This window comes from Colletotrichum navitas (assembly GCF_030913465.1).
Source record: "Colletotrichum navitas strain CBS 125086 chromosome Unknown LY79scaffold_2, whole genome shotgun sequence".
NCBI classification, from domain to species: Eukaryota; Fungi; Ascomycota; class Sordariomycetes; order Glomerellales; family Glomerellaceae; genus Colletotrichum; species Colletotrichum navitas.
The window spans coordinates 183,333-209,242 of NW_026850548.1; the positions used below are offsets into that span (position 1 = coordinate 183,333).

A 25,910-nucleotide genomic window follows, 5' to 3' on the forward strand; every position below is an offset into this window, starting at 1 on the left:
AAACCCCGCCTTTATGGAAGCTATCAAGCGCAGCAAGAACATAAAAGACCCAATCATCAGATCTCTCTAGGAATACACTTTAGGTACTGCACTTCAGGACCCCCAACAATCGGCAGGCCAAAAAGCGGATTACCATATCGTTTCAAGCAGAGAAACGCTGTCGACCAATTGGGTGGGCTCGGAGAACGCCAGCCTCTCGGCATTTCGATTGCTGATTGATCCCTCAAGCACAGCCCTGTCCAGCGCAATCACCGTGGCTGAGAGGCAAGCCGGGTCTCCTTGGCAATTGGGACGAACCGCTGTTGTTGGTCCGTTCCCTGGCCGGCCCAGACTTGGCAAATGCATATTCGTATAATTAGTATGACCGCGCAATGATAACCCCCCCCCCCTCTTCCCCTCTGGTGTATGGATTTGCACTGCATTGTGGAGTTATAGTAGCGCAGACTTTTACCGGGGAGGGGAATAGAGGTCCCCCGTGAGGTCACACATATCCGTATACAGTGGAAACAGGAGAGGGTAACATCAATCACGGAATATGACGGGTAATATTGACGTAGGTAGCTGTATGTTGGCTTAGATAGCCGGTTAACCCCAACGAGCGGCGTAGTCTCCACGCCGTGACTTGCATTGAGTTGAGCTTCTCCCGCGCAATTTCCCCACGGAGCTGAACAATCCTCGATTCCAAACACATGTCTGTCATCCCGCACCTCTTCAATTGAGTTTGATGCTCGCTGGGGAACTCATGTAAAATAAGCATCATCTTGAATCGGACCTACTACCCTGCCCGACCCGATGCGCCCCGAATCTGCTTACGCCTTCGGGTTACTGGCCGGCGTCCTGGTTGTTGCCGGTCCGGCCGCAGCCCGGCCGGATGTCTATGCCCGAGCGCAGCACATACGACGACAAAACGAGAGAGAGTGCTCCGAAGACCTCGCAGACATTCTGGACAATGCGCCGACAACGTCAATGCCATGGCGTGCTACCGCCTGCGACTACACGTCGACGCTCTCGGGCGCCGAGCTTTCGGCTACCTATGCGTCCTTCAGGAACCGTATGTCCTCCTGGTACACCGACGACCTAGACGACATCACGAAGCTAGAAGCCAGCTGCACACAATACGCATCCATTTTCAGCCAGATCCGGTACTGCTACGTGACTGGGCCAATCCCGACCGCCACCACAGCGACGCCGACATCATCAAGAGTGGCGACCACCACTAGCACAGGCGCCGGGGGCATCACGACAGCGACCGTTACAACTACAGCGACGCCGGACGGAAACAGGGGGATGGACGACGGGGCGAAAGCCGGTCTCGCCATCGGCGTCGTTCTCGCCGTTCTCTTGCTCATGTTCATAGGGTACAAGACGCTCATGAAGTACCGAGCGAAACGGCTAGACGCCGCAGCCGCAGCGGTAAACGGGGGCGCCGCCGGAGCAATGGGAGGGGCGGCGGCGGCAGCTGTCAAGTCCGGATCCCAAGACCCCACGGTGCACGCGTACAAGTCGGAGCTCGACGGCGAGCCGAGGCCCGTCCCCGAACTGGACCCGAGTTCGCTGTCGGAGCTCGACCCGGCGGCGGCGGTCGCGGTCCCGCGGACGACCGGCGTGCACCGGCACTTCGCCGAGCTGGACTCTCACTCCGCCACCCAGCTCAGCGAGCTGCCGGCGGACAACTACGACCCGACGCTCGACGCGGGCTCGCCGCCGCCTGCGTACGTGTCGCCGATGACGGACTCCGGGGCCCGCGATACGCTCTGCTCGGTCGTCTCGCCCGTGTCGCCGGACTCGAGCACCATGTCGTCACGTCATGGCCTGGGGATATCGACCACCTCGGAAGGGGATGCGCTGCCTAATGCTAATGGGGATGCGGGGGCTTTTACGAACCCAAACTCGACAGTACAGCAGGGGTTCGGGCGGGGGTGGCTGCCGAGAGACCGCTGAGGTCTGGGAAGGGGTGGGTGCAGGAGGACACGGAGCCAAAGTTGCAACTTACGAAAGGCAGGTTTTACACAGTGACGATTCCATCTTCTTCTTCCCTTTTCAGGGGGGGGGTCCATGGACAGAGAAGAAGCGTGATTATGAGCGTGGGTGTATTATTAAAACCAGAACACTACCCCGAAGCCACATCATGATCTGCTACGAATGACTTTGGATACCCTTCAGACGTACATATAGACTGCTCGAATACACAGTATTAGAATATCTTATTAGCAGGTGGCGCAACTATTCGAAACAGTCTTTACAGAGTGACAAGGACAGCGGTGTCATTGCCGCTGGGAATACTACTTTGCGGCCGGCTATGCCCACTTCCATTGGATGTTTACCAAGATGTTAGAACATATAGAAATATTCTAAGGACGTGTCAATCATGCCCAATAGTTCCACCAGTCCGGTACTCAGCAAACAATTCGAAAACGATTCTTGAATGCCCAATATATCTCATTTCAACTATCTAGATGCGTCGAACCAATTCTGCCAGACGAATATCAGGTGGCCAAAAACGTTTGCTATTACCCATGTCTGTTCATCCCCTAAGCCATCGTAGATAGTCCCAATGCTCTCATCGCCTCATATCAATAATAAAAATAAACCCCGATTCCACCACAATGGCGAACCGTTGGACAGATCCATAACGAAAATACAATACTCCTCGCAGTGCCAATTTCATGGGTGCTGTAATTCATCTGTTTAGACTGTTGACGTGGCGCACACCAAGGTGGTGACGGTGGTCGGCACGGTCGCACTGATGTAGGTGACGTGCGGGATCTGCGGTCCAATACCACCCCACCCGGGCGCGAGCTTCGTGGTTGAGGTGATGTGATTGCAGCCGTGGCAATCGGTGGGTTTCGTGACGGTGACAGTCGTGTTGTAGACCGTGATGGTGGTTGTTGGTTTCCAGTCGCCCGTGAAGCCGGCGTCAAGGTAAGTGGTCGTCGTCGTGCATTCGCCCGGCTTGGTTGGCGTGGCCTGAGCCTCGGGGCGTGGCACCGCGGCGGCTGTGCCTGCGAGGGCCAGAATCGCTAGTTTTATGCCGCTGATCATTTCGTTAAGTATTTTGAATGCAAGTCGTGGAGGCCGAGTGATCAGGTAACCATTTCCAGTTTGCAACCTCTGTAAGGTCTTGGCGAATGGTATTTATATTTCTTCTTGGAGCTATACTTCAAGAGTGCGGTAATTGGGACCGGGAACTTTCGTTCCACAGAGCGCTACTAGCGCCCCTTTGGGTACGTATTATTATATATTAACAGCTGTAGGTAGTAATCGAGTCTCTATTATTATAGCCTTATAGCACATTATCAGATCATTACTAGAATTAAGATTAATTCATTTAGGCGAAGGCGCCCACCAAGGCGAATAGTACTAGTAATGGGCATGTGGTTGTGGCGACTTACGGTCTGTATAATGAAAATATACGGTCCTAATAACCGCACTCATACGTCAACGCTGCTGGAATAATGCAAGGGGATCTTTCAAAGCTACACTACAGTAAGCACTACCGGATGAGCGGCAAAGACGCCCCTTACATAGTACAGCAGTCCGTCGGCATACTCCGTAGTAGTTCAAAGGTTTCCCTCGAGGGCGATCCAGTAAGCGCTAAAGGCAGCTTCTTTGAACTAATCGCTTAGCCTTCCGTTGTGAGGGTTATAATCGCCCCTGCCCCGGTAATTCTACTTGGATACTCCTTGTCAGAAGCCTCGTATTCAATCACTTTTGAAAGCTTGTTTCCATTTTTCAGGCCCCAGACATCCGCCCTTGAGGTAGACGCGTTGATAGAGTTAAACACGCAATCAAATGCCTACGTCAACTTCTCTATGGTCTGTTTGTGTATTAGTCTGAGGTGCACATATATGCCATGGCAAAGCAAGCAGTATTTGGTCTGTTGCGAAATATGAAAAGGTGTAGAATTCCCAAAATTCCAGGCTGGTACATACTCTCTGTCAGCTTGAAACACAGTTTTGTATATTCCTAGGCTGTGTGATGTGACAATGTTATCCCTTTAGTTGCGAACTGACCTCGCTAACCCCCGTAAGGGGTAGGAGCAAATTAGGCCACGGTAATTAACGCCAAAAGCCAATAGTTTTAAGGTACTTCTATATATATGGCGTTTTAGTTATACTAAAGGCCCTAACAATCTCTACCTTTACATAAAGGTATATTGCAATCTAAGTAACCTTGCTAGGTTTTTTATTGCCAGTTACTAGATATTGACCTAAGGGCCTAGGTCTACTAGAGGCTTATTAGGCTAGATTATTACGTTATTGCACTGCTCTAGGATACAGTTATCTAGGCAGGCAACAGCAAGGTCCTTTAGCTAGACCTCCACGTGAATAGTGCTATAAATAGAGGTATTTGAATTATAAGACATTGTGATTTTAATGATGATGCTGGTGATAATATCGAAATAGCTAGTGGTTGCTAACAAAATAACATTCAAAATCAATGTATTGTCATGTACGGAGTATGTCCAAAAGTGAGGGGTAAAAGTGGGAGTGGGTCCACCTAGGGGTTAGTGAGGTCAGTTCGCAACTAAAGGGATAAGTTGGCATACTTGTAACGGTTACTGGTAAAATGACGGCCCTGTTTTGGTATATTGACGGCCCTCTAAGGTAAGTTCAGCAGGCACTTGCCACAGCTGCCACAGCCCTAGCCACTTTTGTGGAATAACTAGAAATACCGCACTCCGTCACGTGAACTCTAACTAACTCTAACCCTAACCTGAATCCTAACCAGAATCCTAACCAACCCTAACTACCCTAACTATAGAGAAGATTTTATTCAGAATCGCTAGAATGTTGTAGATAGGATTGTTAGGATGGTTGGGGTTGGTTAGGATTTTGGTTAGGATTAGGGTTAGTTAGAGTTCGCGTGACAGCATGCGGTATTTCTAGTTATTCCGGGGGGTCCGTCAATATACCAAAAGGGGGCCGTCATTTTACCAGTAACCCCGATGACTACCGAGTATATTCTAACGCGTACAATAACGGGCGGTCTTTGAGCAATTACGTAGTCCACGTGCATATTTCATTTGCATTTCCTGCATCCAGAAGCTACGTATCCACCAAAACTCTCCGCAAAACATATGCATGGGACTGCAGCGATGAGCGTGTCCTTTCCAATCGCCATTGAAAGGTCCCGGAATGCTGTTGCGCAACAGTCCTCGGCTCAGTAGTATATGCCAGTTATCTGATACTTAGTCTCTTTAGTAGCATGGCCTAATCTGCGTGCTACGATATCCATGATGCTTGAAAACGAAGGAACTCATAACGCCTGCAAACTTTGCTCGTGACTGGGTTTGCAGGATGCGGTTGGGAACCATCCTTCGAAAGCCAACGCATTCTGGTCAGGTTTCAGACTCCGCGCCTCAGACTTGTTACAACGTGAATATTTACACGACAACAGTCAGTCGATACTGTCGTTTCGAGGAGATGGAGAATTTTTCATGGCAGACTTGACGACAGATATCGTGCGGAGGCCGTGACCTGACGTTTGAATACAGCAATGGAGTCCATCAGAAGTTTGTCTGAGAGAAAGTACAACTGGATGAAATTGGACGGAATCTCTCCTGATGGATAACGTGCTGTAAGCGATGCCAGACAGTCTCAGTTTTTCCCGCTTTACCTCATCGCCAAGACCAAAGCTCCTCCAATGAAGGCGCGGAGGTTTCTCCTGTGGACTACCGGGTGACATACTGTCTTATCGAACTTGGTAGGGGTGAACAAGCCAAGAAGACTTTCTTCTTGGATCTAGACAGTTCATCGGAAGAGTAACCTCCCGAGAGATGCTCAGTCGTCCCCAGTCCTAATGAGGCGCAAAAAGGGTCTATGTTGTGTAGACTTGCTAGTGCCGTCAGGGATCAGTGAGCGCTGACATCACCGCCAACAAAGAATCTTGGGTTGATGGATTCCAAATGATCGTCTGCGGAGCCAAGGGTTTCCCACGTCAGCAGCCTCTACTGCCTCGACCAGTTTTTTTAATTTTCATTTCTTTATGGAAGAAGTGGCCGGTGCATACGGGGAAACTGATGGGCAGAGGGTTGCCAAGGACGCGCCAAGGGGCTTGCCTCGATAGCCCACATTGCAGAACGAAACTAAACAAGACATAGACTCTGCCGCTTGTGCGCGGCAACTCACGCTTCCGCTGCCGAACCCCATGAGATCGGCGGCGTCGCAACCGTGGAGCTCTAACAACTCTTCCTCGAGAAACCAGAACAAATAGCACTGCGCCCCTGCGGGTACTGCGCCAGGATGAACAGGTGCGTGCCGCAATTTTAATTCTCTTGGCCTCTTCATCACGAAAGCCCAGTCCACGGTAATGGCAATGGTGGAGAGACAGATTCCCATTGCTCCGGTCCTTGGCGAAGTGAACACCTCACCAGATCTTACCGATGCAAGTGAGCTCCGGAGGCGTGGTGGAATTGACTGGAAATGAGCGTGCTCACAGCACCCTCACGATGGCATCCGGCCTGGGCACTGGGCAAGCTATATAGAGCAGTGGATTTGCCCGTCTTATCGAAGTCTGGTTCACATCACAGCAGCTCATTCCATCTACTCACTCAGTATCTATCACCAAATATCCTTGTACATCCAACACCCCAGTCGCTCACTACCTCTCTCAAATTTCTTTCACAATGAAGTCAGCTTACTTCCCCTTCGCCCTGGCGACCGTTGCCGCCGCCAACCCCATCAAGATCATCGAAGACGTCGCCCACTCCATCGGCTTTTACAACAAGGGAGGCGAGTACAGTGGCCACAAGGGCGCTTCGGGTCCCTTCTCCTTTACCTCGACCTACGACGTGATTGCCACGCCGGACCAGGTCGTCGACAGCAACAATACCTTCACCGGCGGCCTGGCCGGGGCCATCGGCTACTACAGCTACGGCATCAACTCCTACGAGAATGTCATCTGCTACAACATCACTCTGGTCGGCTTCAGGGGCGAGTACCAGTCCCCAGCTGTGTCGGCCACCCACATCCACCAGGCAAAGAAGGGCCTCGCCGGGCCTCCTCGGTAAGTCTGACAGAAACAACAGAGACGAAGGAGATTTTTAGTGTGTGCTGATGTTCGTACCAGCATCGCCTTTCCCAACCCGGCACCTGTCGAGGGTACCCAGGACGTCCGCCGCAGCATCGGCTGCTTGAGCGGCCCCTTCCGCACCGGCGTCAACGCCACTGGTGTTGACACCGGCACGGGCTTCACTGTCCGCCAGATCGAGGAGAGCCCCTCGGACTTCTTCACCGACGTCCACTCCAGCCTGGCTGTCCCCGGCGCCGTCCGCGGCCAGCTGAGCGATAGTGTCAACAACGAGGACTGCGAAGACAACAAGAACTAGAGAGACCGCTTCTGACCGATGAATGATGATGGCGGCTACTGGTCTAATGTTGCTGGGGGCACTGAAGCCTTCAGCAGCTAGCATAGGTGGCGATTGATAGCAATGCGCGGTCGCTCCATTTAGGCATCTATTTCATAATTCCTAATCCCAACTACCATGTTCCTTTGTTAGAAGTATAAAATCCAAAGCAAATACCCATGCGGTGCTATGAAATCTTTCCGCATGGAGCGAACACGGCACATTGGTGGTGGCCTTTAGCACGGTGCATCGACCTAACAAGTTCTGTACGGAATGAACAGCGAGAAAATGCGGTCCGTCTGCAACTGTTTGGACCTTCAGGGGATGAATCCAGGGCAACGCGAGTAACGTGGGTTGTCTCATATCCGGAATAATGGTGTCTAATTAAAAAAGGCAAAGATTCTCAAAGAAAAATCCGATGTGCAAGTACCTGCACTTGATATACCCAATGCAAGTTATGCTGTCTTACCTTAGGACTATTGGGAAGAGCCGTGATTGGTCACCCCAAAATCGAAAGTTGAACCCAAAACTCAAAGTGAGCAGGTTTCTTGCGGCTTTTTCGTCCAAAATGCTTCGCTAATGACTGGATTTACGTCAAACCCCAAAGCATGGAGAACATACGATGTTTCTTGTCAGGATCGGACCATGAAGCTATTGCGATCTTTAGCCAGTTTCCGAATAAGGAAGAGCGCTCAACACGGATTCAGAACACGTTCTGTCAATCTCGGTTCTTTAACCCAGTCTGTTTGGGTTCAATGATGGAGGCGTTTTGAATTCCAAAACGATTCCAAGTATGGAAACTACTCATATTCTCCTACACAAGGCAAAGGAAAAGAAAACACGACACGTGTACCTCGTGTATCAGGTTTTCGAAGAAATCCGGTTCCTCGCGTTTGATATGGTTGTTTTGTGGGTGAAGATAGAAGACTGAATTGACATAAATGCAGCATTATAGAGTACCTTGATTCAGTCACGATCGAGAAATCGCGGGCAAACCACTGCTGTCCATGCCTATCATGTAATGATACAGAACAAATCTTTGAACCGCAGTGACGATGATGCCACTGTTGGCAAGCTGTACTGACCTGTAGAGTCCGAATCGACCTCTTTACCCAACCGAGCTTGGACGGATGGCACACCGACCAAGTCTGGGCAGCGATGACATATTGACGTGTCAATTTGACCTCGAATCAACTCCAGCCGTCTCAACTGGCTAGTTTTCTATTTGAAGTTTCAGTTATTGAAATATATGCCATTGCCGTGACTGACTTTCAAACGACTCTGCGGTGACAGTTCCCAGTGCCGTGCCAGGAACTCCTGGTCTACTTTCAACCTCTTAGGTATTCTCAATCCGCCCAGATATGTTTCATGCAAAATGAAAAAGAAAAAAGGACTCATTGGAACATCTTGACTGCGTTCGTCGTATCAGAGTGGCTTGCTTGTAACAGGCACGCTCACGTAGCCGTTGAGTTATATGTGGCCGCTGCTTTTGCTCAGAGAATGGCACACATGAGCGTATATCTTATATTTGCACTATGTAGTATGATCAAACGCACTGAATTAATTTCAAGTTAAGCGTAGGTGATGGAAGTTGTGCATGGTCGGATGTAGTTTGCTCGATATTTATGAGAAGATTTATTAAGTTGGCAGAATGTACTTACTGCCATGGGTTCCCAGGTGATACTTGGTTATAATCGATCGCTCTGTATTTGGTATAGACATGCCTGTCGACTCCGATGAGCACATAATCTACTTTGCCTTATGCAACTGCTCGTCAATTCCGTTGCAAGCCCTGAGAACTAACGACAAGTTCTTGGACGCCATAGATATTTAGCTTACACCACTTTAAACCACGAATCAACGGCATTCTGATCGTCAATCGACATAGTGAGGAAGAACCCAATTAGTCATTATACTTGATGATGATGGCATCAGAAAATACCGGGAGAGCATCGTGCGTCCGTGACTCACCGGCCATCTCGCCCTGACGCTCGGCCTTAGCGAAGGACCCCAGTCTCTCTGAGTTTGCCTAGGCTCTCTATCATGGAAAGTTATTGATGTACCGGCGAATTGATATCATGATGATGCGATCACAATGATGGAATGGCATTGCTTCACCACTGATGTTCGTGTTAGTGAAGGCGGCACTAAACATCAGAGCCGCATCTTGACCACTTTTACGGCTGGTTCGAAGAAGTGTTGATGACGGCTGAACAAACTAACAACACGTGCATGTTACAGTTGGTATTTACGATGAGCTTTCATTCCATTGTCACTTTCAGATCGTGTTCCGGTAGTTCTTCTCAGTTCCTAGCCCAGGAATGAATTTTCGTGTCGCCCGGATGATGGCGATGTGCTTGCTTTCAAGTCCCCGTAGACTCGTTATCTGAGGGGTCAGTAGCGTAATTGCTCCAAAGCTCCAAGCTATCGACTTGGAGCTCGGTATCTCCAATGCCGAATTTTTCTTGGTAAGCCAAAAGGTATTGATTCTAAAGTCATGTGCCGTGAAGCTGGAATAGTGTCGTGTGGCTAGTACCAGTGGCGGCCGTTCCAAATGTGGCGTACCACCCGCACAGACTACTTAGGATAGATATTTCTATCTGTTGGTTTTAAACAGGTAGGTAATACAGTTAACCGTACGTATCGGTGGCTATTAACGAATATTAGGGGTAACTGTTGATCTCTATTATGCGTAAAGAAAAGAAGGGTAACTAACTATCGTGGGCTGGCTGGTTGAGCAGCCAGTTAATTGCCGCGAATTCTCGGTGGATCCAGTCGTCCAATAGCCGAGAATTAGCCGGCAGTTGGTCGTCGGAGTTAAGACAATATCTCCGATAGTTACCGGCTATGGTCAACATCGCAACACTATTGATTCTCCAGTTCATATGTAGATTGTTAATGGGATAACTACTTGTTACAATGAATTTACCACATCGAGTAGCCTGGTGGGGATTCGAACGGAGCAGGAACATCTATTAATCTGTACCTACCGCCTGGATCCACCATAGAGACACATATCTACAAGCCAGATCAGGCAGTCTAGAACGTAGATAGGCAAGCCGTTTTCCTATGACTTTCTGTGATCAAATAAGTGTATCATGACACTACTTTACTCTTAGATAACCAGACGCTGCGGCTGATCACACAGTGCTATACTGCAAGCCATCTTGGACAGCTTCATCTTGTATACTTGTTTACGTAACCTTCGTTTCCGGACCCAGCCTTTCAGGCTGTAAGGGGTACAAGAAAGAGATGCACCCGGCTAGCTCCTCGATGCTGATGGCATCATAAGCCCGCAGAACCCGAGGCATTCTTCAATGGATTTCAATGTTTGCCTGATGTTCAACCGTTGTGAAACACCTCTCTCTATTTCGGGTCTTTAGGGCGTCGTTCTGTTAATAATAAATAGCGAGTGCTGACTATTGCTCGGGTGGTCTCTCGCAAACAAGTCAAAGAAAACGATTGCCCTCCCCTCGCGTGGAGTCCTTTAACGAGATATTGCGCATAAAACATCATAGCCGAGGAAGACAATGCTATCTTACAGCATGCTCAAGCGGCGGGTGAATCGACACCCGGCATATGGTTTTAAGCAGCATGTCCTGTGGCGTGGCCATCGAGGAAGCGTATCGCTGTCAAAACCACCAATCACAGCAAGCCAATGCTGTGTACTATTGATTCACATACTTGAAGGGCGGCGGCGATGTTGACATGGCCAATCATTTTCTGGCGCTCTCGCCCAAGATCGACACAGATATGGCCTGATTATAACACCTGACCCCAGCCTAAATCAAGTTGAATGGCCGCAAGACCCAGAACGCGAGCTTCAAACGTCGGTTTCGTTATTGGCGTACTCCCTTGCCTGTCCGCCACGCGAGAGCCTCAATACTTGGGAGAAAGCAAGGTTCTGGAATTCAGTGATGGTATTAGTTGGTGTACAACGCAAGGTCCGAGGTGGCGCTGAGACAGGCAAGACGGCATTCGCACTATCGCGGCCGAGGGACGATTTGAGGAAAGTGGGAAAGACGAAGGTTCAAGGGCGCAGAAGCATGCAGCTCGGAGAAGAAAGAGGATGCGAGCTGGGTTACACATGCTGAACGGGATGGATGACATACGTCCTGGTCACTCTCCATGACTCTCGGCCGGTTACGAATGGTACCTGTACCATCAACCCAGGCGGGAGTTTCTGTGGTCCGTCCAGCCATAGAGTGAGCGAGTGTATGCAAGGTCCGTAGCATTGATATGTGTGGCACAGTACGCGCCCGTTAAAAAGATGTAGTGATGAAATTGCCATGGCAGCCAACGAGGGAAGAGGTCTGTGTCGAGGCATGTTGCGGTTCCACCAGTTCAGGACAGGACAAAAGGGAGACGCGATGGTTAACTCGGACTCGGCAAAGGATGAATCCTTGCAGACACACACACACACACATACATCGCGTGCAGGGCGGTGGGGATGCCTTTCCGTAAGCGGCGGCCATGGATCCGTATCTTGTGGGCCGAGGTCGACCTGGGTACTATGTGTAGTGTATCGGAAAGAGGGCACACACACCCAAATTGACCAGCACGTTTCCAGTGACATTCAAGCGAGCGGAGCTGCGGCCAGTGACAGTCCAAAAGACGGAAAAGTTTTACACGGGAAAGGACCGTACTGTGTGTGTGTCACATCACATCCACCGCGTGCTGGGCAGTACGCTACTTAGTACACCTGACATACGCAGTATCCGAGCTCCGGATAGAGAGAGGTATATCAATGACGCCAACGTGCTTACGCGCGCTCCAACTCCAAGACACGGTGGGCTATTTGCGATTGGACGGTGGTAGCTCCGAGGGGTTCCGTCCAACCAGCGCGACAGTGACAGAGAGGCCAACGGGGGGGGGCATTTTGCTCTCATGACATTCTATTCCCAAACCAAGGGATCTGTCTCAATGATGGACAAAAAAAGGGAGAACCAGGGCTGGGAAACGAAAGCATGGTTTCTGAAGTCGGGGGGAAGAGAGACATTATACACTAGAATGTCTCTGCTTCAGCTTTTCCAATTAGAGCCCCACCCGGATGTAGTTCCATAGCTTCTCATTGGCTGATTAGAGGGTCTTGATTTTGATGAGTCATGTGCCGGTAAAGGGTACGTACCTCTATCATGGCAGGTGGTTCCACACGTCGGTGGAGGGAAAGTGGGCCCATAACTCGACTTTTTTTTTATTTTTTTATTTTCACTGTCGTGTTTGTCACCGACACTGACCAACCACCAACATAAATAAAAACAAAAGGAAAAAAAAGAAAGAAAAGGAAAAAAAAGGCTACCCTTCCTCCCCCTCCCCGTTTCTATCTCATCATCCAAACACCGCACCGCACGGCAGGTCTTGATCAACCTGCCTGCCTCTCACCGCTCACCGAATGTACGACGCGGCGTCCATATCCTCCCGGGATCTTCGGATGGAACAGGCGGCCAACGGTCTTCACAATGTCGTCGGAGCAAGATTATCAGGATCTTTTTGGCCCTCAGGCTAAAAAGGCCAAACGAGGTCGGGTGAGTGAATCAATGGGCGTGTTCTCTAGTCCGCGTACGCGTCCCATGACGGAGGTTTTTATTTTATTTTTATTTTTTATTTTTTTACCCAAGCTTCTTTATCTTCTCTTCCTTGTTTCTTTATTGTCTGGTTGGAGTGACATGCCAGTCATCTAGCCATTGACTTCCCAATCACATCCGAACCGATCGATATCGATCAATCAATCAGTCAAATCTAACCAAGCAAACATATCCGTGTGCATTGAAAGCATTCGTTCCTCTTCCGCTTCCCTTTTGCTGACTTCCTACTCGAGCAACAGCTCCAAACCGACAAATCCGCCAACGCGATCCGCATCCGCGACAACCAGCGACGCTCTCGCGCCCGTCATAAAGAGTTCGTCGACGAGCTGCAGCGCAAAGTCCAGGAGTACGAGAAGCGCGGCATCGAGGCCTCGCTGCAGATGCAAAAGGCCGCCCGCGACGTCGCCATCGAGAACTCGCGCCTGCGCGCCCTGCTTGCGAGTCGCGGCGTCTCCAGCGACCAGGTCGACGCCTACCTGCGCTCCTTTGACGACGACCCCAAGAGCTCGTCCGCCGTCTCCATCAACACCACCCTCGCCCCCATCCTCAACGGGCCCGTCGTCCTCGAGCCCTCGCCCACGCAGTTGCCGCCCCTGCAGGAGCACTTTGGCAAGACCTTCCACCCCGACCACGCTGCCGCCGCCGACGACGCCGACGCCGCTACTGCCGCTGCCGCTGCCTCCAAGAAGAGAAAATACGGCGACGCCCTGCTGCCGCCGGTGCTCACGCTGACGCCCACCCCCGACGTCCAGCAGAGTTCTGCCCTCGACAGGCTTGCCGTCCTCGCCGACGCTAGTCTCAACCGCTCCTCAACCCAGCCACCCGCACAGCATTCCAGCACCTCGTCTGAGTCCTCGCGGAGCCCGCATTCCTACGACCGCACGAGCCAGACGCCCCCACGCCCTGCCGAACCGCACCGTCACCAACAACCACACCACCAGCAACCACACCAACACCAACACCAACACCAGCATCTGTCGACCCTCTCCCCCCACGAAATGTCCTGCAATGCCGCCGCCCGAATCATCGCCGACATGCAAGGTGGCAGCGCCGACGAGCGCAAGACAAAGATAGCCCTTGGGTGCAGACCCCAGGACGAGGAATGCTTCGTCAAAAACACGTCCATCTTCCGCGTGCTTGACCACCGATGATGATGATTATGCTGACGATGGGACCATTGACCATGCCCAAATTTTCTGTCATCCGTTCATCCCCGTGGGGCTCGACGACTCAACGGTTTTTTTGTATGATCTGTTTTTCGTCTTCCGGAACATGTGGTCGGAACGTCGGTGGAACACTCGCGCGTCTCCTAACCCGCCTCGCCCCGCCTGTCTCGCTCGGTCGGCCCTGGTTCATCCCGTCCAGGAAACGAGACGTCGGACGCATCATGCCGAGTTAGCGAGACAAGCCACCAAGACACGCGAACCCCTCACCAAGCCATGCCGCTGCAGTCGGCCATGGCGAGGACGGCCGGCATTGTCCCGAAGCCCCAAGCGTACACCACTGAGGCCATGGGACAATGGGCCTCGCGCCGCCGCTTGCTTCAGTCCGGAACGCTGCAGCATACCGACCTGGATGGGGTCTACACTACCACTTTAAAGCTTGTGCATGCTGATCGGGCGGGGCAGTGTCCTAATCGTCAAAAACCCTAAACGTATCTTCCCGACAGGCCCTGTATGCATGCAGGCATCGTCATCGATCAATGTCGTTGTCCACTCCCTTGTCTTCGCGACCGCTGAAAGTGGCTGGGCAGTACCTGTCCGAGCCTCGGCGGCGTATCGGCACGACGCCTCGGTATGGCCACCGATCCGAAAGGACCGGACAGACCTTCGTCTTGCCCCTGGAAGAGGGCCATGTCATGTCGACGCATTGCATGCTGCGTCGTCTCGCCGGCGTCGTTCGTGCCCCCCCCGCATGGGTCCAGAGCACAGGGTATATATCGGGGAAGCACACTGCCTGCTCCCACCCGTTGTCGAACGAGGCTTTATAAGTCCTTGCCTCGAATCGGCACTTTGACCCGGGTGCGCGCCAACCTCGGCAGTAATTGTTTGTCTAGCTGTAACATGGTAATGCAGTAAATGTAAAAAAAGAACCACGAGAACAACCTTCTATCCATGCCCTCGCCCCTCCGCCCCCCTCCTTGTGAAGCCAATTGGACGTACGTCGCCTGTAAACTTAACGCCCATATTTACCTTTCAGCACCGCGACATCCCGCCAAGCCTGCCGGATTCAAGCCTGATGAAACGATCGGCTCTATATGGCGGCCTCGAAGCAGGCTGGTGGGCATGACTGCATAACACAGCCTCGAGACCACCGATGGTGTGAACCTGCCCTCGGGTTATGCAGCCGCTCCAACGCGGAAAAGGCTCCTTGCTAGGCTGACTCTCAAATTACTTCGTCCTGGATCGGTGCGGTCCGCACGATAAGATGCCTCGCCATGCCCACGTCGCAAACCGAGTGCGATCCCGCAGCTAGCACTTCCAGAAAAGGAACGTCAGCAACCGATAGCCAATCATGAGCTCGACCACGCCGTTGCCCGTTACTCCCCCGCGCGCACATCGTCGGGGTTCTGAGGTCAGAGACCTAGAGGCCGGAGTGGCCGCAGAGGCAAACCCCAACCGGGGACCCGCGATAAATGCAACTCCGGTTGCGACCGCCCTGTCGGCCACTGAGACCAACCCGTTTCTCCAGTCGGGGGTCCGGGACAGGATTCTTATGCTTTCCTCTCGTCGGCCGAAGAATCAAGCCAAGGAACGCCGGGACCGAGTCGAAACAGCGCTCGAACCCCTCTGCGACACGGCCCCCTTCGTCCTGATGTGTACCGGCGACCCGGAGAGTGCCGTGGTCGTGCCGGTGGCCATCGGCGAGAACGCCGATGCGGTGGACCAGTGGACCGCCATCCAAAATACCTCACGGAAGTACGTGTCGCGTTGGAGATCATGGGTTAGCCCTGCGAGGCTTGAGTTGGTGACTGTGAGTGCAGACGGGCCGATAAACCAGCTCGACGCGAAGTCATTTGTGCTTACATTGCGTCCGTCACAGATCCGGATCGTCGGCCCGCATGAAACGCGTGCGAAGGCATTCCAGGGAATCTTCGAGCCCGCGGACGTTGCGGCTCGCCTGTCGCTGCTTCGAAAAGAGGCGAGCGAGCTTCGGTCGTACATTACAGGGCCTACAGAGTTGGATGAGGATTTTGAGACCCGATGCTGGCATGACACAAGCAGTGACCGCGTTAACCACTCGCATTTCTGCGACGATGCTGTCGACATTGTCGAGGGCGACGATTGGTATTGCAAGGTACAATACCAGCGGGACAGACTAGAAGAAATCTCAAAGCTGGAATTGATACCAACTTGGCCCATGTTCCTCGCGGAACCAAGCTTAGCGTGGGGGAATGACCTTCTACTGGAGGACTGGATATACCATTCCACCACGTAAGTGCTTTGTGCGCAAGATGCCGGGGTCGCGTTAACGGTGCGTTCAGGACCATCATCCCTTCGCGAAAAAGAAAAGTCATACATAGCGTGGCGCAGATAGAGTTCACAGGCTTCCGTCTCTCAGAGTGGCCTTACGGGAGACAGAACGTGGTTCCTCGCCCCTCCGTCGTCGGGGGTATCGTCACATTCTGCGTCATCATCTTTGTGGCCCGCGTAATACATGGGGACTGGGGCGTAGCTTACACCGCAGGAGCCTTCTTCGTAGCGTTGGCGGGTGTGTTTTCCACTTGGGTTGCTGGGCAGTCGAGCAACCCTGACCGCTGAGTCGTCTTTGTCGCTCGCTACATCATTCTAGGGGGTGCATGATGAGACAGGAAGTAGCCATGTTTCTCCGCTCGGGGGTCCGACTTCGTGTGAGGCCAGTTGACGGCGCAGTCATAATTATCTAGTATCTAACGAAGAAGATTGAACCCCACCAGATTCGCAGCACTCGGATGCCCATGACCGCCGTCACCGGGCCTCCCACTCATTTGTCCTTCACGCCAAGAGCTGACAGGCGGACGTAACAGTCCTTCGGCTTGTACGTCAAACCCTCCCGGGCCCCGTACCCGGACAACTCTTCCGGGCAAGGGAGCAGCTCGAAATTCCACACGATCAGGGTCAAGATGATCCTCAGCTCCAGATACGCCAGCCTCCGCCCGAAGCAGCCGCGGGTTCCCAGACCGAACGCGAGCTGGGGCCCGGCCTGCTGGTCGAACTCGGCGACGGCGCCGGCAGCGGACCCGGCCGGCGGCTCGACGAGCCACCGCTCCGGCCTGAACTGCGAAATATCGGCGTCGTCCCACGCCCGCCCCTTGGCGGCCCGGCTGCTCTCGCTGCGCGCCGCCTCGTCGACCGGCAGCGCCGGCTTCAGCACACTGGGCCCCCGGCTCAGGCACATGACCACGGTGCCCTTGGGGATGCGGCGGCCCAGCAGCTCCGTGTCGCAGATGGCCTCGCGGTCGAGCAGCGGCGCGGCGCCGCCGCAGCGGAGGATCTCTTCCATGGCGGCGTCGAGGTAGGGGATCCTGGTCCCCGAGATCTCCCGCACGGTCGGGCTGCGGTTCTCGGCCATCGCCTCCGGGAGCGCGGACCGGAGGGCGGAGCGCAGCCTCGTCTGCGTCCCGGGGTGGTCGGCCAGGAGCTTGACGCCCCAGCACATGGTCGTGCTCGTGGTGTCGTGGCCCGCGACGACGACGCCAAAGACCTTTTGAGTAACGAAAAAACGTCAGCACATGACCTATCTTGGAGTATACCGAAGGGAGGTCCGCCCTACCTCGTCAATCATCGTCTCGGAGAAAAAGTCGGGCTGTCGGCCCTCGTTCTCCGCCATCCTCCTCTCCCGCAGCACGACGAGCTCCACCGCCGAGAGGGCCTTGGACTCCTCGTTGCCAACCTCGTGCAGCCTCCTGAGCGCCTTGGCGATCTCCTCACGTACGTACGCCTGCTTGATGCGGAAGGTCCGGCGCATGGCGGGCAGCTTCTCGAGAAACCACCACTTGATCCGAGGGATCGGCGAGCCCTGCAGCTGCTGGATCGAGGTGGCCACGTCGAGCGTCGCCTGGAGAGTCTCGTCGCACTCCCCTTCAGGGAAGCCCACGGGCCCGCTGCCGTCGTCCGCCCGCTGCCGGAGACGCGCGACGTCGTCGTCGGCCAGCCCCTCGACGAGTTCTATCGTCGGGCGGATGGCGCTACTGGGGAAGCCGCCGCCAAAGACAAAGGCCATGACGGCGTCGAGGGCGCCGTAGTAGATGTCCGTCTCGGCGGAGAAGGGCCGGCCGTCGGCGATGCTCGCCTTGTCGTTCCACAGCTTGATGAGGCGCATGACGCCGGCGTAGACGGTCGGCGCGGCCACCTCGTTGAGGAACTGCGGCGACATGAGGTCCTGCAGGAGCCGGCGGTGCTGCTTCCACTCGGGCCCCGTCTTCATGATGATGTGGTGCTTGGGGCCGGCGCCCTCGAGCAGGTCGGCGACGAGGGAGGACCGGTCAAAGTCCTTGCGCCGCATGAGCATGTCCTGGGCCTCGCGGAAGTCGGCGAGGACCACGATCGGCTTGCCCAGCGGGCGGATCAGGACCTGGAAGAGCGGCGACCCCAGCTTGGACGCCTGCTCGAGGAGCCAGAGGTTGAACTCGCCGGTACGGCCGATGCCTTCCAGCAGCGAGGGGACGTCTCCCAGGATGTGCTTCGCTGCCGCCGCGTTGTGAGGGATGCCGGGGATCGGTTTGGGCAGAGCCCACCTGTAGAGGCCGTAGAATAGGAGGCATGCCGCGGCGACCAGGAGAGCGTGGGACGGCGAGATGAGATTCGTGCCGAAAGCCCCGTCGCCGCCGCCGCCGCCGCCAAGAGTCCGACCTGGCAGGGCCGTGCTCAACATCATAAATGGTCTTGATTGAGCTGTCTCTTTCTCTCCGGCGAGAGGTTTGGATGCAAATGACGTCAACTCGACGATTCAGAAACTTTGCCCGCTCTCCGGAAGACGGGAAGAGTCTTATAACATCGAAGCTCGGGCGTGCCAGGGAGGCAACGGAGACGGATGCGGGCTATTAGAATTCCGCACGCCCGCCTGTCCAGTGCCAGGCCGCCCTTCATTGAATTCCACTCATAGCTACAAAGAAAAAAATAAAAAAAAGCTTTATGATGACGGCGTTTCGAGAGGCGCCGTGGGTCCATGACCGGTACGACAGGCGTGTGTCCGAAGCCGAAGCGCAAAAGAAATAAGGAAATAAAGAAATAAAATAAAATAAACCCGTTATCAGATGGATCCTCGACGAGCATCTTACCCAACGCGGAAACCGAATCGCAGGGCGTGACCTAGATTGGGGTTGCGAGTAAGGATCGCCCCCGTATAATAGAGCCCACACCTCCCCGCGGCATAACAACCCCCTTCCCTTTTCCCCCGACCAGCTCCAGACTTTTTTTTTTTCTTTTCCTTTTTTCCCTCGTTGAGTCGTGGAATGCCCATTGTCGTACAGGTTGAATTGGGCTTTGTCCGCACATGGGCGTGCGAGGAGGCGCGCGCCAGAGGGTCTGTCTCACTTACCGTGAGCTGTTGTTGTCAAGGGGGACCGGATGCGTGCAACCTCATGATTCATGTCGTGGAAGTGCCAAAGCTCTGAACAGGTGGAAGGGAGAGTAGCGCGGGCTGCTGCGAACGCAACCAATAATGCAACAAAGCGATGGAGGGACCACGTACGATGTAGGTATATTCTAGGGCGATATGCCCTGACGGCTGGAGGCATCGGGAGGCTCGAGATCCTCCCCTCCTAAGTGACGACACTAGCTCCACCACATGTCTTAGTGCCTCCATGTGGCAAGCAGGTTGAGATGATTGGGCCTTGACGGCCTCCCGCAAAAGGCAAAGAAGCGGTCAGGTCAGATTAGATCAACTGCTGCCGTGGACAATTATTACTACTAAACTGCTGTGGTAGATTAGCATGCGACAGCGACTAGTGCAAGTTCGTCTGGACAAGTATGTCGCGATGGAACCCAAGCGGTATCGGCTGAATGATATGGTGTCATGTTTACCCCAGCGTTGATGCAACCGAGAGAGGGATAGATGGCGTCAGTTAGTACAAGTTGAGTGGCAACAAGCACCATGGCCAGGGAGCAGGGTCATCAAACTAAAAAAGGAATAAGACTACTCCGTAGAGACTCAGTTACCCCGAGTCGTTGACATGAGGAGGAAAAAGAAAAGTGAAAAATATCAAAAGTGATTCCTCGGTGGGATTTAACCACTTGTTCCTCCCCGAGGTGGGCTCGAACCACCAACCTCCAGATTAACAGTCTGACGCGCTAGCCAATTGTGCCATCGGGGATGAGCTCTTTTGCGAGCCGAGAGGATGCTGTTGGGTTCGGCAGGCTTCCGGACAGGTTATCAAGCCCCGGCCTATCCCGGGTTTTTCGTGTGTGGGTTTCTTATTTGTGTGCCGAAAAACCCTCTCAGAGGCATGGTTTCAGGCTGGAGTACGGATATAAGTGGATGCGATCAAGGCCATGCGCACGGCCTTGCAGGCTATTTACTATGTAACGTCAAGGACGAATCGAGTCCAGGAGCCAACGACAAGTGGATGCTGGGCTGGCATTGGGTCCGTCAAGAAAAGGGAATGCATACGGCCGGAGATGCGAGCAGAGAGAGCTGCCGGGAGTGGTCCGTAACGATGCTGCCTGGGCCGCAGAGTTATTGTTCCGATCTCCGGGATGACTGTCTTATTTCGGGGTAACGCGCCTGAGAGAGTGTTCAACAATTTGCAATGTTTATGCATGAAGGAAATTCGATCCTGGCTCCGCTGAAAAGAAAGCTACAACACTAGAAGCGCATATTGGCGCAGCGGCTTTGGTTCTCAGGCCCGACAAATCCCGGCTTTGGATATAAGAACATGACCGCACCGCGTTATGAGTCCGTGGTGGAACTCGGAACTTTCCACCTCCCCGCCCCTTCAGACCATCCCACTGTGTACCGCGACATGGCCTTTGCCATATAGTCTATAGCGAGCTTTCTGTCCCTAGTAGATGCGCAAAAACATGACGTTGGACAGGCCTGAGAGTGACACGGCAGAGAGAGAGTAAAAGCTACCGCGCCAACTCACCCAAACTTTGGCAGAGCCGACATGACCCCGACGATCCCCAAGACATAGCCAAACATGAACGGGACAAAGGTTCTCCAGGATGGCGTACAGAGTACTTGGTGTGACCGGAGTGAAAACCAAGGGCATTGACGCAGAGCGTTGTCACACAAGTCATTATCTTGTACATTGCTCTCACTCGCTTCAACCGGTGGTTTAGCCTACTATCGCCTTTCTTCTCAGCCACATCGAAGCTTTGACAGGCAGCATCATGTGTTTACATGAAAAGTGGTGTTACGAAGATGGTCTGTGGTTAACCAGCTTACGTAGATGGACTTTGGAACAAGTACATCGACTGGATATCAGAACTTTTTATCCCGAAGCATACTGAGCCGACATCGAATAGCCTCTCTTGATCCAATCTATTAAAACTTCGGCTTAATGGAACCGTTATACATAACAAGCGCGCTGTTTATTTGCACGGGGGTGCATCCATGCAAGACATCATACTGCAAGTTGTCGATCATAGCATGGCGTGGTGCACACTGGGGTAGCCGTCTTGAGCGCAAAGACACCGGTACGCTTCGCAATAGCATAGCAGGCTGAGCAAATAAGAACTCTTTCAAACGGTGTTTTCCTTCTCTCTTCTCTTAGGTTATTAGAGTGTGCTAATTCGTACCCATATCCGTACTTCCCCAATAATTATAACGGCCAGCACTTGGTCGGATCATGCGAGCCGGCACGCAGCATCTTTTTCTCTCGTGAATATCTTATAATCGACCCCTTCCCCCTCTTTTTTTCTTTTCTCAAAAAAAACCCCTAGAAAAGCCCTTTTCCCAGCCAGGAGCTGCGGGAGTGACTTACTCCATATACCCTCCGTCTTGATTGCGGCGCAATAGACAAATTATTTCGTGGTGGCGTCAAACTTGAGGGCGGTGCAGGCGTTACCAGCCTCGGCCGTGTCCAGTTTGATGTTGTTGTCGAGCTTCTTCTGCTCGGTGGCCAGCTTGGAGGCGACGTCGCTGCCCTGGGCCTCCTGAGCCTGCAGCTTCAACACGGTGGCGGTGAGCTTGAGGACCTTGTTCTTGATCTTGCCGCACTGTTTGTTTTTTGTTGTGGATCGAGTTAGCCAACCGCTTCGAATGGAAAAGCGTCTCGGGAAGCACGGGCGCCACGAACCTGAAGAGCGTCGGCCGCAGTGCCGGTGGCGGCCTCGATGGCGGGGTTGAAGGCCTCCGTCTCGGCGTCGTTGGCGATCTGGTTGACGCTGTTGAGGAAGTCGAGGTCGGCCTTGCTGACCTTGGTCAGGTCGGTGGGGAGGCCGGAGAGCTTCTGGAGGGCCTCCTGCTTCGCATTGCCGGCGACGCCGCCGCTGATGGAGAGCTCGTCGTAGGTCTGGGTGGAGAAGACGTTGTTCTGACGGGCGGCAAGGGGCGCGGCGGCAGCGAGGGTGGCGAAGCCGACGGCGACGAGAGAGAACTTCATGTTGGCGGTCTGGGTAGGGGTGGTTGTTTTTGAAGGCGTGGAAAGAAGTAGTCGATGATGCGGACACGAAAGGAGGGACACTGGCCCGGATGAAGAAACGAAAAGAGTGATCAAGTCGCTTTGGAAGAGATAAGACAGCGCAGCTGCTTGTTAGAAGAGAAGGAATGAAACGAAGGCTGTAATGATTGTGAGGGCGTGACAAGGAGAGAGGAGAAGAAACGGAACCAAGAGGTAGATCGAGAGTGATCTTTATACACTATTTCGGACGATCTGCCAATCCTTTCACGATAGCCAAAATATAGCCAGGATTACATGCTCCAATAGACGCTGTCCAACATGGGATGACATGGGGCCGCGAGCCGATCAATTGAGACGCCCCCCTTGCGAATATACAGCCTTGCGTGTGTATTCTCACTCTCTAAGGGCCACGAGGCCCAGGTTGGAGCTCCCACGGCATGGATGGGATGAAGCTGCCAAGGCGTTGCAAGTGCGGGAGCACGGCCGGATCAGGAAGCCAGCCAACGAACCAAACTGTCAGAGGGCGACAGGGAGGGGCGTTACGACTTTGAGGCTCGCGTGGCTCCTTGCAGACAGCCGGATACGTGGACAACTGATGAGAAGGGGACAAGATGGGTCCTGGGTTGAGACGGAGGCGAGGAGGTGGACGGCGGGAGAGCAGACCTCATGCTGGTCAGCGTGTTAAAGATCACCGGCCTCCCTATCACTGACAGGCTGTCAGTATTGTGGTGGCCCAGGGTTTCGGGTCTCTCTGTGCTCGACCTCGACCATGGACTTTTTGACCCCTGGATAGGGTGGCTTCGCACCTAACAGACTCGCGCACATCAATGACGGGGGGGGCAACGACAACGCTGGCGGTTTCACGAACCCCTGCGTCTTACTGCCAAGCTTAACTTTCAGACGTGGGAGAGGAGAAAGGTGGACCGGCGCCCCTCAGTCATGCTTCTCTCTCTCCCCCCCAGGAGGGAGATGACGATGGATGGCGGGAGGACTCTTGCGCGCTGCAATGGATTGGTGCACGGCCGATGCAGACGATGATGTGCCCTAGTGTTCCTGAGTCGGTGATCCTATGGCGATCCCAAACACCATAACGAAAGCCAACCAATATCAGGTGCCCATTTGTGCAGTCTCCTCTCTCTCTTTCTCGCAGGGGTTCTTGCAATTACAAGCCCATCCCCATCTCTTTTCGTCCGTACCCAGTGTGGCACTTCTTTTGACATTGGCTGACAAGTGTCGCTTTGACTCTCACTGAACTCTCCCAACGTGGTGCGGCAGATGTGCACGGCATAAACTACCCATTATAGTGTCTGTACAGAAACGAACCCTTCTGAAGGCGACCGGCCGCCCACTTCTCGAGCAACGGACATAAGCATTGCTCTCGTCCGGTAATAAGCGCCCATCGCTACCGACAGGTAGGAAAGGGAGCTCAGTTGCGGAGTTGAGGGGCACTACGGCGTATCATCCCGAACATACTTTCGCGACAGTACGCTAACGAAATAAGCACCAGCTATGTAGCCGCTGCTGTGGGTAATGCTTGGTCGCGGCCACTGGGTACCAACCAAGAGAGAGAGAGGTTCGGTCAACCTCGACCAGGGGGGGGTCTGAAACGGAAGCCCGTCGCCCCCATTTCTCTGAGGACCATACAGGATGTATCTCTGGGGCCGAGGAGAGAGAATAATATCTCGATTCCGCGTTCCCGTCGTCCATGTGAATAACGGCTATCTGGAGACGCTAGTCAGGCGCAGGAAAGCTGTACGAACCGCATATAGCCCCTTTGGAAGAAGCAACGAACTCCCCCAGGGGCACGAAGCACGGGCTCGCGTGGACGGATTGGATCATTGAACGAATCCGGCATCCATCAATAGCATTGCGGGCCTAGTTCCCATGGCCTCTTGGATTGCGTCGCTTGCCATTACCCAACCGTTCTCCCCTCACTGAGCTCAGTCGATATCATCTAGGGCGCCCAAGTTGTGATCTCTCGTCACACATAAATAACATGACTCAAAGGATCGCAATCACAGACACAGCGCCACCAAACCGCCGGCAACCGCCGCCGCCGCCGCCGCCGCCGATGCCGGGTCGGTCGAGGTTGCAGCCGAGGTCCTTGCCTTAGCGCTCTTAAGCTTGTCGTAGCCGTCGACGACGGTGATCGCCGTGAACCACGCCGCCGACTCGGAGCTGGCGAGCACGGACTGCGCGTTGGCCGAGTCATAGGAATCGGACCTGAAAGAATTGTCGGTCATGAACCTTCACTGAAGCACCCTCCCTAACATAGTTCTCGGAAGCCATCGTGGAAGGGGAGGATACGTCGTAGACCAAAGAAACTCGCTTGAACCCAATTCTCATCGTGTTATCGCCGTACGTGAGCGTCACGCCGCTCAACTGCGAGCATGCCGACGCCGACCGCCACACGGACGTGCAGGCCAGGAAGAACCCGGTCGAGGACGCCGCCGCCGTGATGACGGATGCATAAATGTTGTCTCCGGCACGGGTGGGCCTGACCCACGGCGGCGGCGGCGGCGAGGAGGCGGGTGAGCGCCGGGAAAAACCACGCCAGGCCGAGGTTCGGAAGGGTGAGCCGATGTGCTTCTCGGCTTGCGTAATTTCTGCGCAGAAGCCCCAGTACTTATCCCTTGTGGATGCAAGTGTTTGGCCTCTCAACAGGCATGGTCCTCCTGGAATGCGACCGATGATGAGGTTTGAACCGCCGATCCAGGCATGGAGGCCTCTTGCTCCACCACCTGCTGCCTAGGAGAAGGAAGCGATGCTTACGGGATAATTGGAGTGATTCTGCATGACGGTCCGCGTTTATGGAGAAATGGCCACGGTGATGGACGGAGATGGCCAGGCCTGATAGCTCTTCCTGGCTATGTAGATGCCCGGCATTGGCGGTGTGACCATCCTCGGTATCCAGGTTCGCCCTGCTAGTGTGCTCTCACTGAGATTGCCAAGCCTACCATGTCTTTATATCTCGTCGTTTAGTCAATCTATGAGGGGCAGTCTCGTTAAGGTTGACCCACGACAAACTATTGGACCGGGGATTAGGAGTCTGACTGCAGATACTTTAGCCAGCCGAATGGAAGGTGACTTGTGCCGCACGAATCTGACACGGGGTTGACCGCACAGCGTTCTAGATCAGCCAGTGTGATAGCGATAGTGTTATGTTCAGGTTCTTGATTAAGATCAAGACTCAAGACCCCCCGGAACCGGTGCCCGGTCAGCCCCGCGTATCGTTGGCCGTATTCCGGTTCCAGTCAGCGCCGAAGTGCGGGTGAGCAACCCGGACACTTCCGACATCATCCCGTGAAATGCGGTAACCCCCTGGTCTTTGGATAAACTTGTGGTGTATTTGAGGTACGGTATAACAGAGTCGTTGTCGCCGGCACGGCAAGCCACAGCCCAGCAATAACTCCAGGCTGTTTGGGGCTATCAA

At 53.8% G+C, this 25,910-nt stretch overlaps 8 protein-coding genes and 1 non-coding gene across 9 annotated transcripts; 4 read left to right on the forward strand and 5 right to left on the reverse strand.

The window, feature by feature from the left end:
- Window positions 1-792: 792 nt before the first annotated feature.
- Window positions 793-1,941, forward strand: LY79DRAFT_504596 (uncharacterized protein; the record flags this gene model as incomplete). The annotated part of the gene is made up of 2 exons (XM_060553522.1): window positions 793-1,461; window positions 1,522-1,941. The coding sequence occupies 2 exons, from the start codon at window positions 793-795 to the stop codon at window positions 1,939-1,941; spliced, it is 1,089 nt and encodes a 362-aa protein (XP_060419922.1).
- A 374-nt stretch (window positions 1,942-2,315) lies between these two features.
- LY79DRAFT_138520 (uncharacterized protein) lies at window positions 2,316-3,225 on the reverse strand. The gene has a single exon (XM_060550931.1). The coding sequence runs from the start codon at window positions 3,040-3,042 to the stop codon at window positions 2,689-2,691; it is 354 nt and encodes a 117-aa protein (XP_060419923.1). The 5' UTR covers window positions 3,043-3,225; the 3' UTR covers window positions 2,316-2,688.
- A 3,403-nt stretch (window positions 3,226-6,628) lies between these two features.
- LY79DRAFT_505047 (uncharacterized protein) lies at window positions 6,629-7,330 on the forward strand (the record flags this gene model as incomplete). Its single annotated transcript, XM_060553571.1, has 2 exons — window positions 6,629-7,008; window positions 7,072-7,330. The coding sequence occupies 2 exons, from the start codon at window positions 6,629-6,631 to the stop codon at window positions 7,328-7,330; spliced, it is 639 nt and encodes a 212-aa protein (XP_060419924.1).
- Window positions 7,331-12,572: 5,242 nt separating this feature from the next.
- LY79DRAFT_138566 (uncharacterized protein) lies at window positions 12,573-14,124 on the forward strand. The gene is made up of 2 exons (XM_060550932.1): window positions 12,573-12,873; window positions 13,173-14,124. The coding sequence occupies exons 1-2, from the start codon at window positions 12,808-12,810 to the stop codon at window positions 14,082-14,084; spliced, it is 978 nt and encodes a 325-aa protein (XP_060419925.1). The 5' UTR covers window positions 12,573-12,807; the 3' UTR covers window positions 14,085-14,124.
- A 937-nt stretch (window positions 14,125-15,061) lies between these two features.
- Window positions 15,062-16,865, forward strand: LY79DRAFT_138569 (uncharacterized protein). The gene is made up of 3 exons (XM_060550933.1): window positions 15,062-15,906; window positions 15,976-16,367; window positions 16,418-16,865. The coding sequence occupies exons 1-3, from the start codon at window positions 15,448-15,450 to the stop codon at window positions 16,692-16,694; spliced, it is 1,128 nt and encodes a 375-aa protein (XP_060419926.1). The 5' UTR covers window positions 15,062-15,447; the 3' UTR covers window positions 16,695-16,865.
- Window positions 16,810-19,288, reverse strand: LY79DRAFT_534816 (cytochrome P450). Its single transcript, XM_060556464.1, has 2 exons — window positions 17,686-19,288; window positions 16,810-17,616 (listed from the first exon to the last, which is right to left on the reverse strand). The coding sequence occupies exons 1-2, from the start codon at window positions 18,787-18,789 to the stop codon at window positions 16,897-16,899; spliced, it is 1,824 nt and encodes a 607-aa protein (XP_060419927.1). The 5' UTR covers window positions 18,790-19,288; the 3' UTR covers window positions 16,810-16,896.
- An 865-nt stretch (window positions 19,289-20,153) lies between these two features.
- On the reverse strand, window positions 20,154-20,227 carry LY79DRAFT_t27. Its single transcript has one exon. It is a non-coding gene; the product is annotated as a tRNA-Asn (tRNA).
- Window positions 20,228-21,878: 1,651 nt separating this feature from the next.
- LY79DRAFT_504361 (uncharacterized protein) lies at window positions 21,879-22,459 on the reverse strand (the record flags this gene model as incomplete). The annotated part of the gene is made up of 2 exons (XM_060553502.1): window positions 21,879-22,073; window positions 22,154-22,459. The coding sequence occupies 2 exons, from the start codon at window positions 22,457-22,459 to the stop codon at window positions 21,879-21,881; spliced, it is 501 nt and encodes a 166-aa protein (XP_060419928.1).
- A 2,067-nt stretch (window positions 22,460-24,526) lies between these two features.
- LY79DRAFT_683344 (uncharacterized protein) lies at window positions 24,527-25,273 on the reverse strand (the record flags this gene model as incomplete). Its single annotated transcript, XM_060564610.1, has 2 exons — window positions 24,527-25,225; window positions 25,250-25,273. The coding sequence occupies 2 exons, from the start codon at window positions 25,271-25,273 to the stop codon at window positions 24,686-24,688; spliced, it is 564 nt and encodes a 187-aa protein (XP_060419929.1). The 3' UTR covers window positions 24,527-24,685.
- Between the last annotated feature and the right edge of the window lie 637 nt (window positions 25,274-25,910).

Coding starts and splice junctions, on each gene's coding strand:
- LY79DRAFT_138520 (XM_060550931.1), bottom strand. CDS start 3,042: ATGATCAGCGGCATAAAACTAGCGATTCTGGCCCTCGCAGGCACAGCC.
- LY79DRAFT_138566 (XM_060550932.1), top strand. CDS start 12,808: ATGTCGTCGGAGCAAGATTATCAGGATCTTTTTGGCCCTCAGGCTAAA. Junction 12,874..13,172: donor AAAAGGCCAAACGAGGTCGG/GTGAGTGAATCA, acceptor CTCGAGCAACAG/CTCCAAACCGACAAATCCGC.
- LY79DRAFT_138569 (XM_060550933.1), top strand. CDS start 15,448: ATGAGCTCGACCACGCCGTTGCCCGTTACTCCCCCGCGCGCACATCGT. Junction 15,907..15,975: donor CGAGGCTTGAGTTGGTGACT/GTGAGTGCAGAC, acceptor CGTCCGTCACAG/ATCCGGATCGTCGGCCCGCA. Junction 16,368..16,417: donor TGGATATACCATTCCACCAC/GTAAGTGCTTTG, acceptor CGGTGCGTTCAG/GACCATCATCCCTTCGCGAA.
- LY79DRAFT_534816 (XM_060556464.1), bottom strand. CDS start 18,789: ATGATGTTGAGCACGGCCCTGCCAGGTCGGACTCTTGGCGGCGGCGGC. Junction 17,617..17,685: donor CCGAGACGATGATTGACGAG/GTAGGGCGGACC, acceptor GTTACTCAAAAG/GTCTTTGGCGTCGTCGTCGC.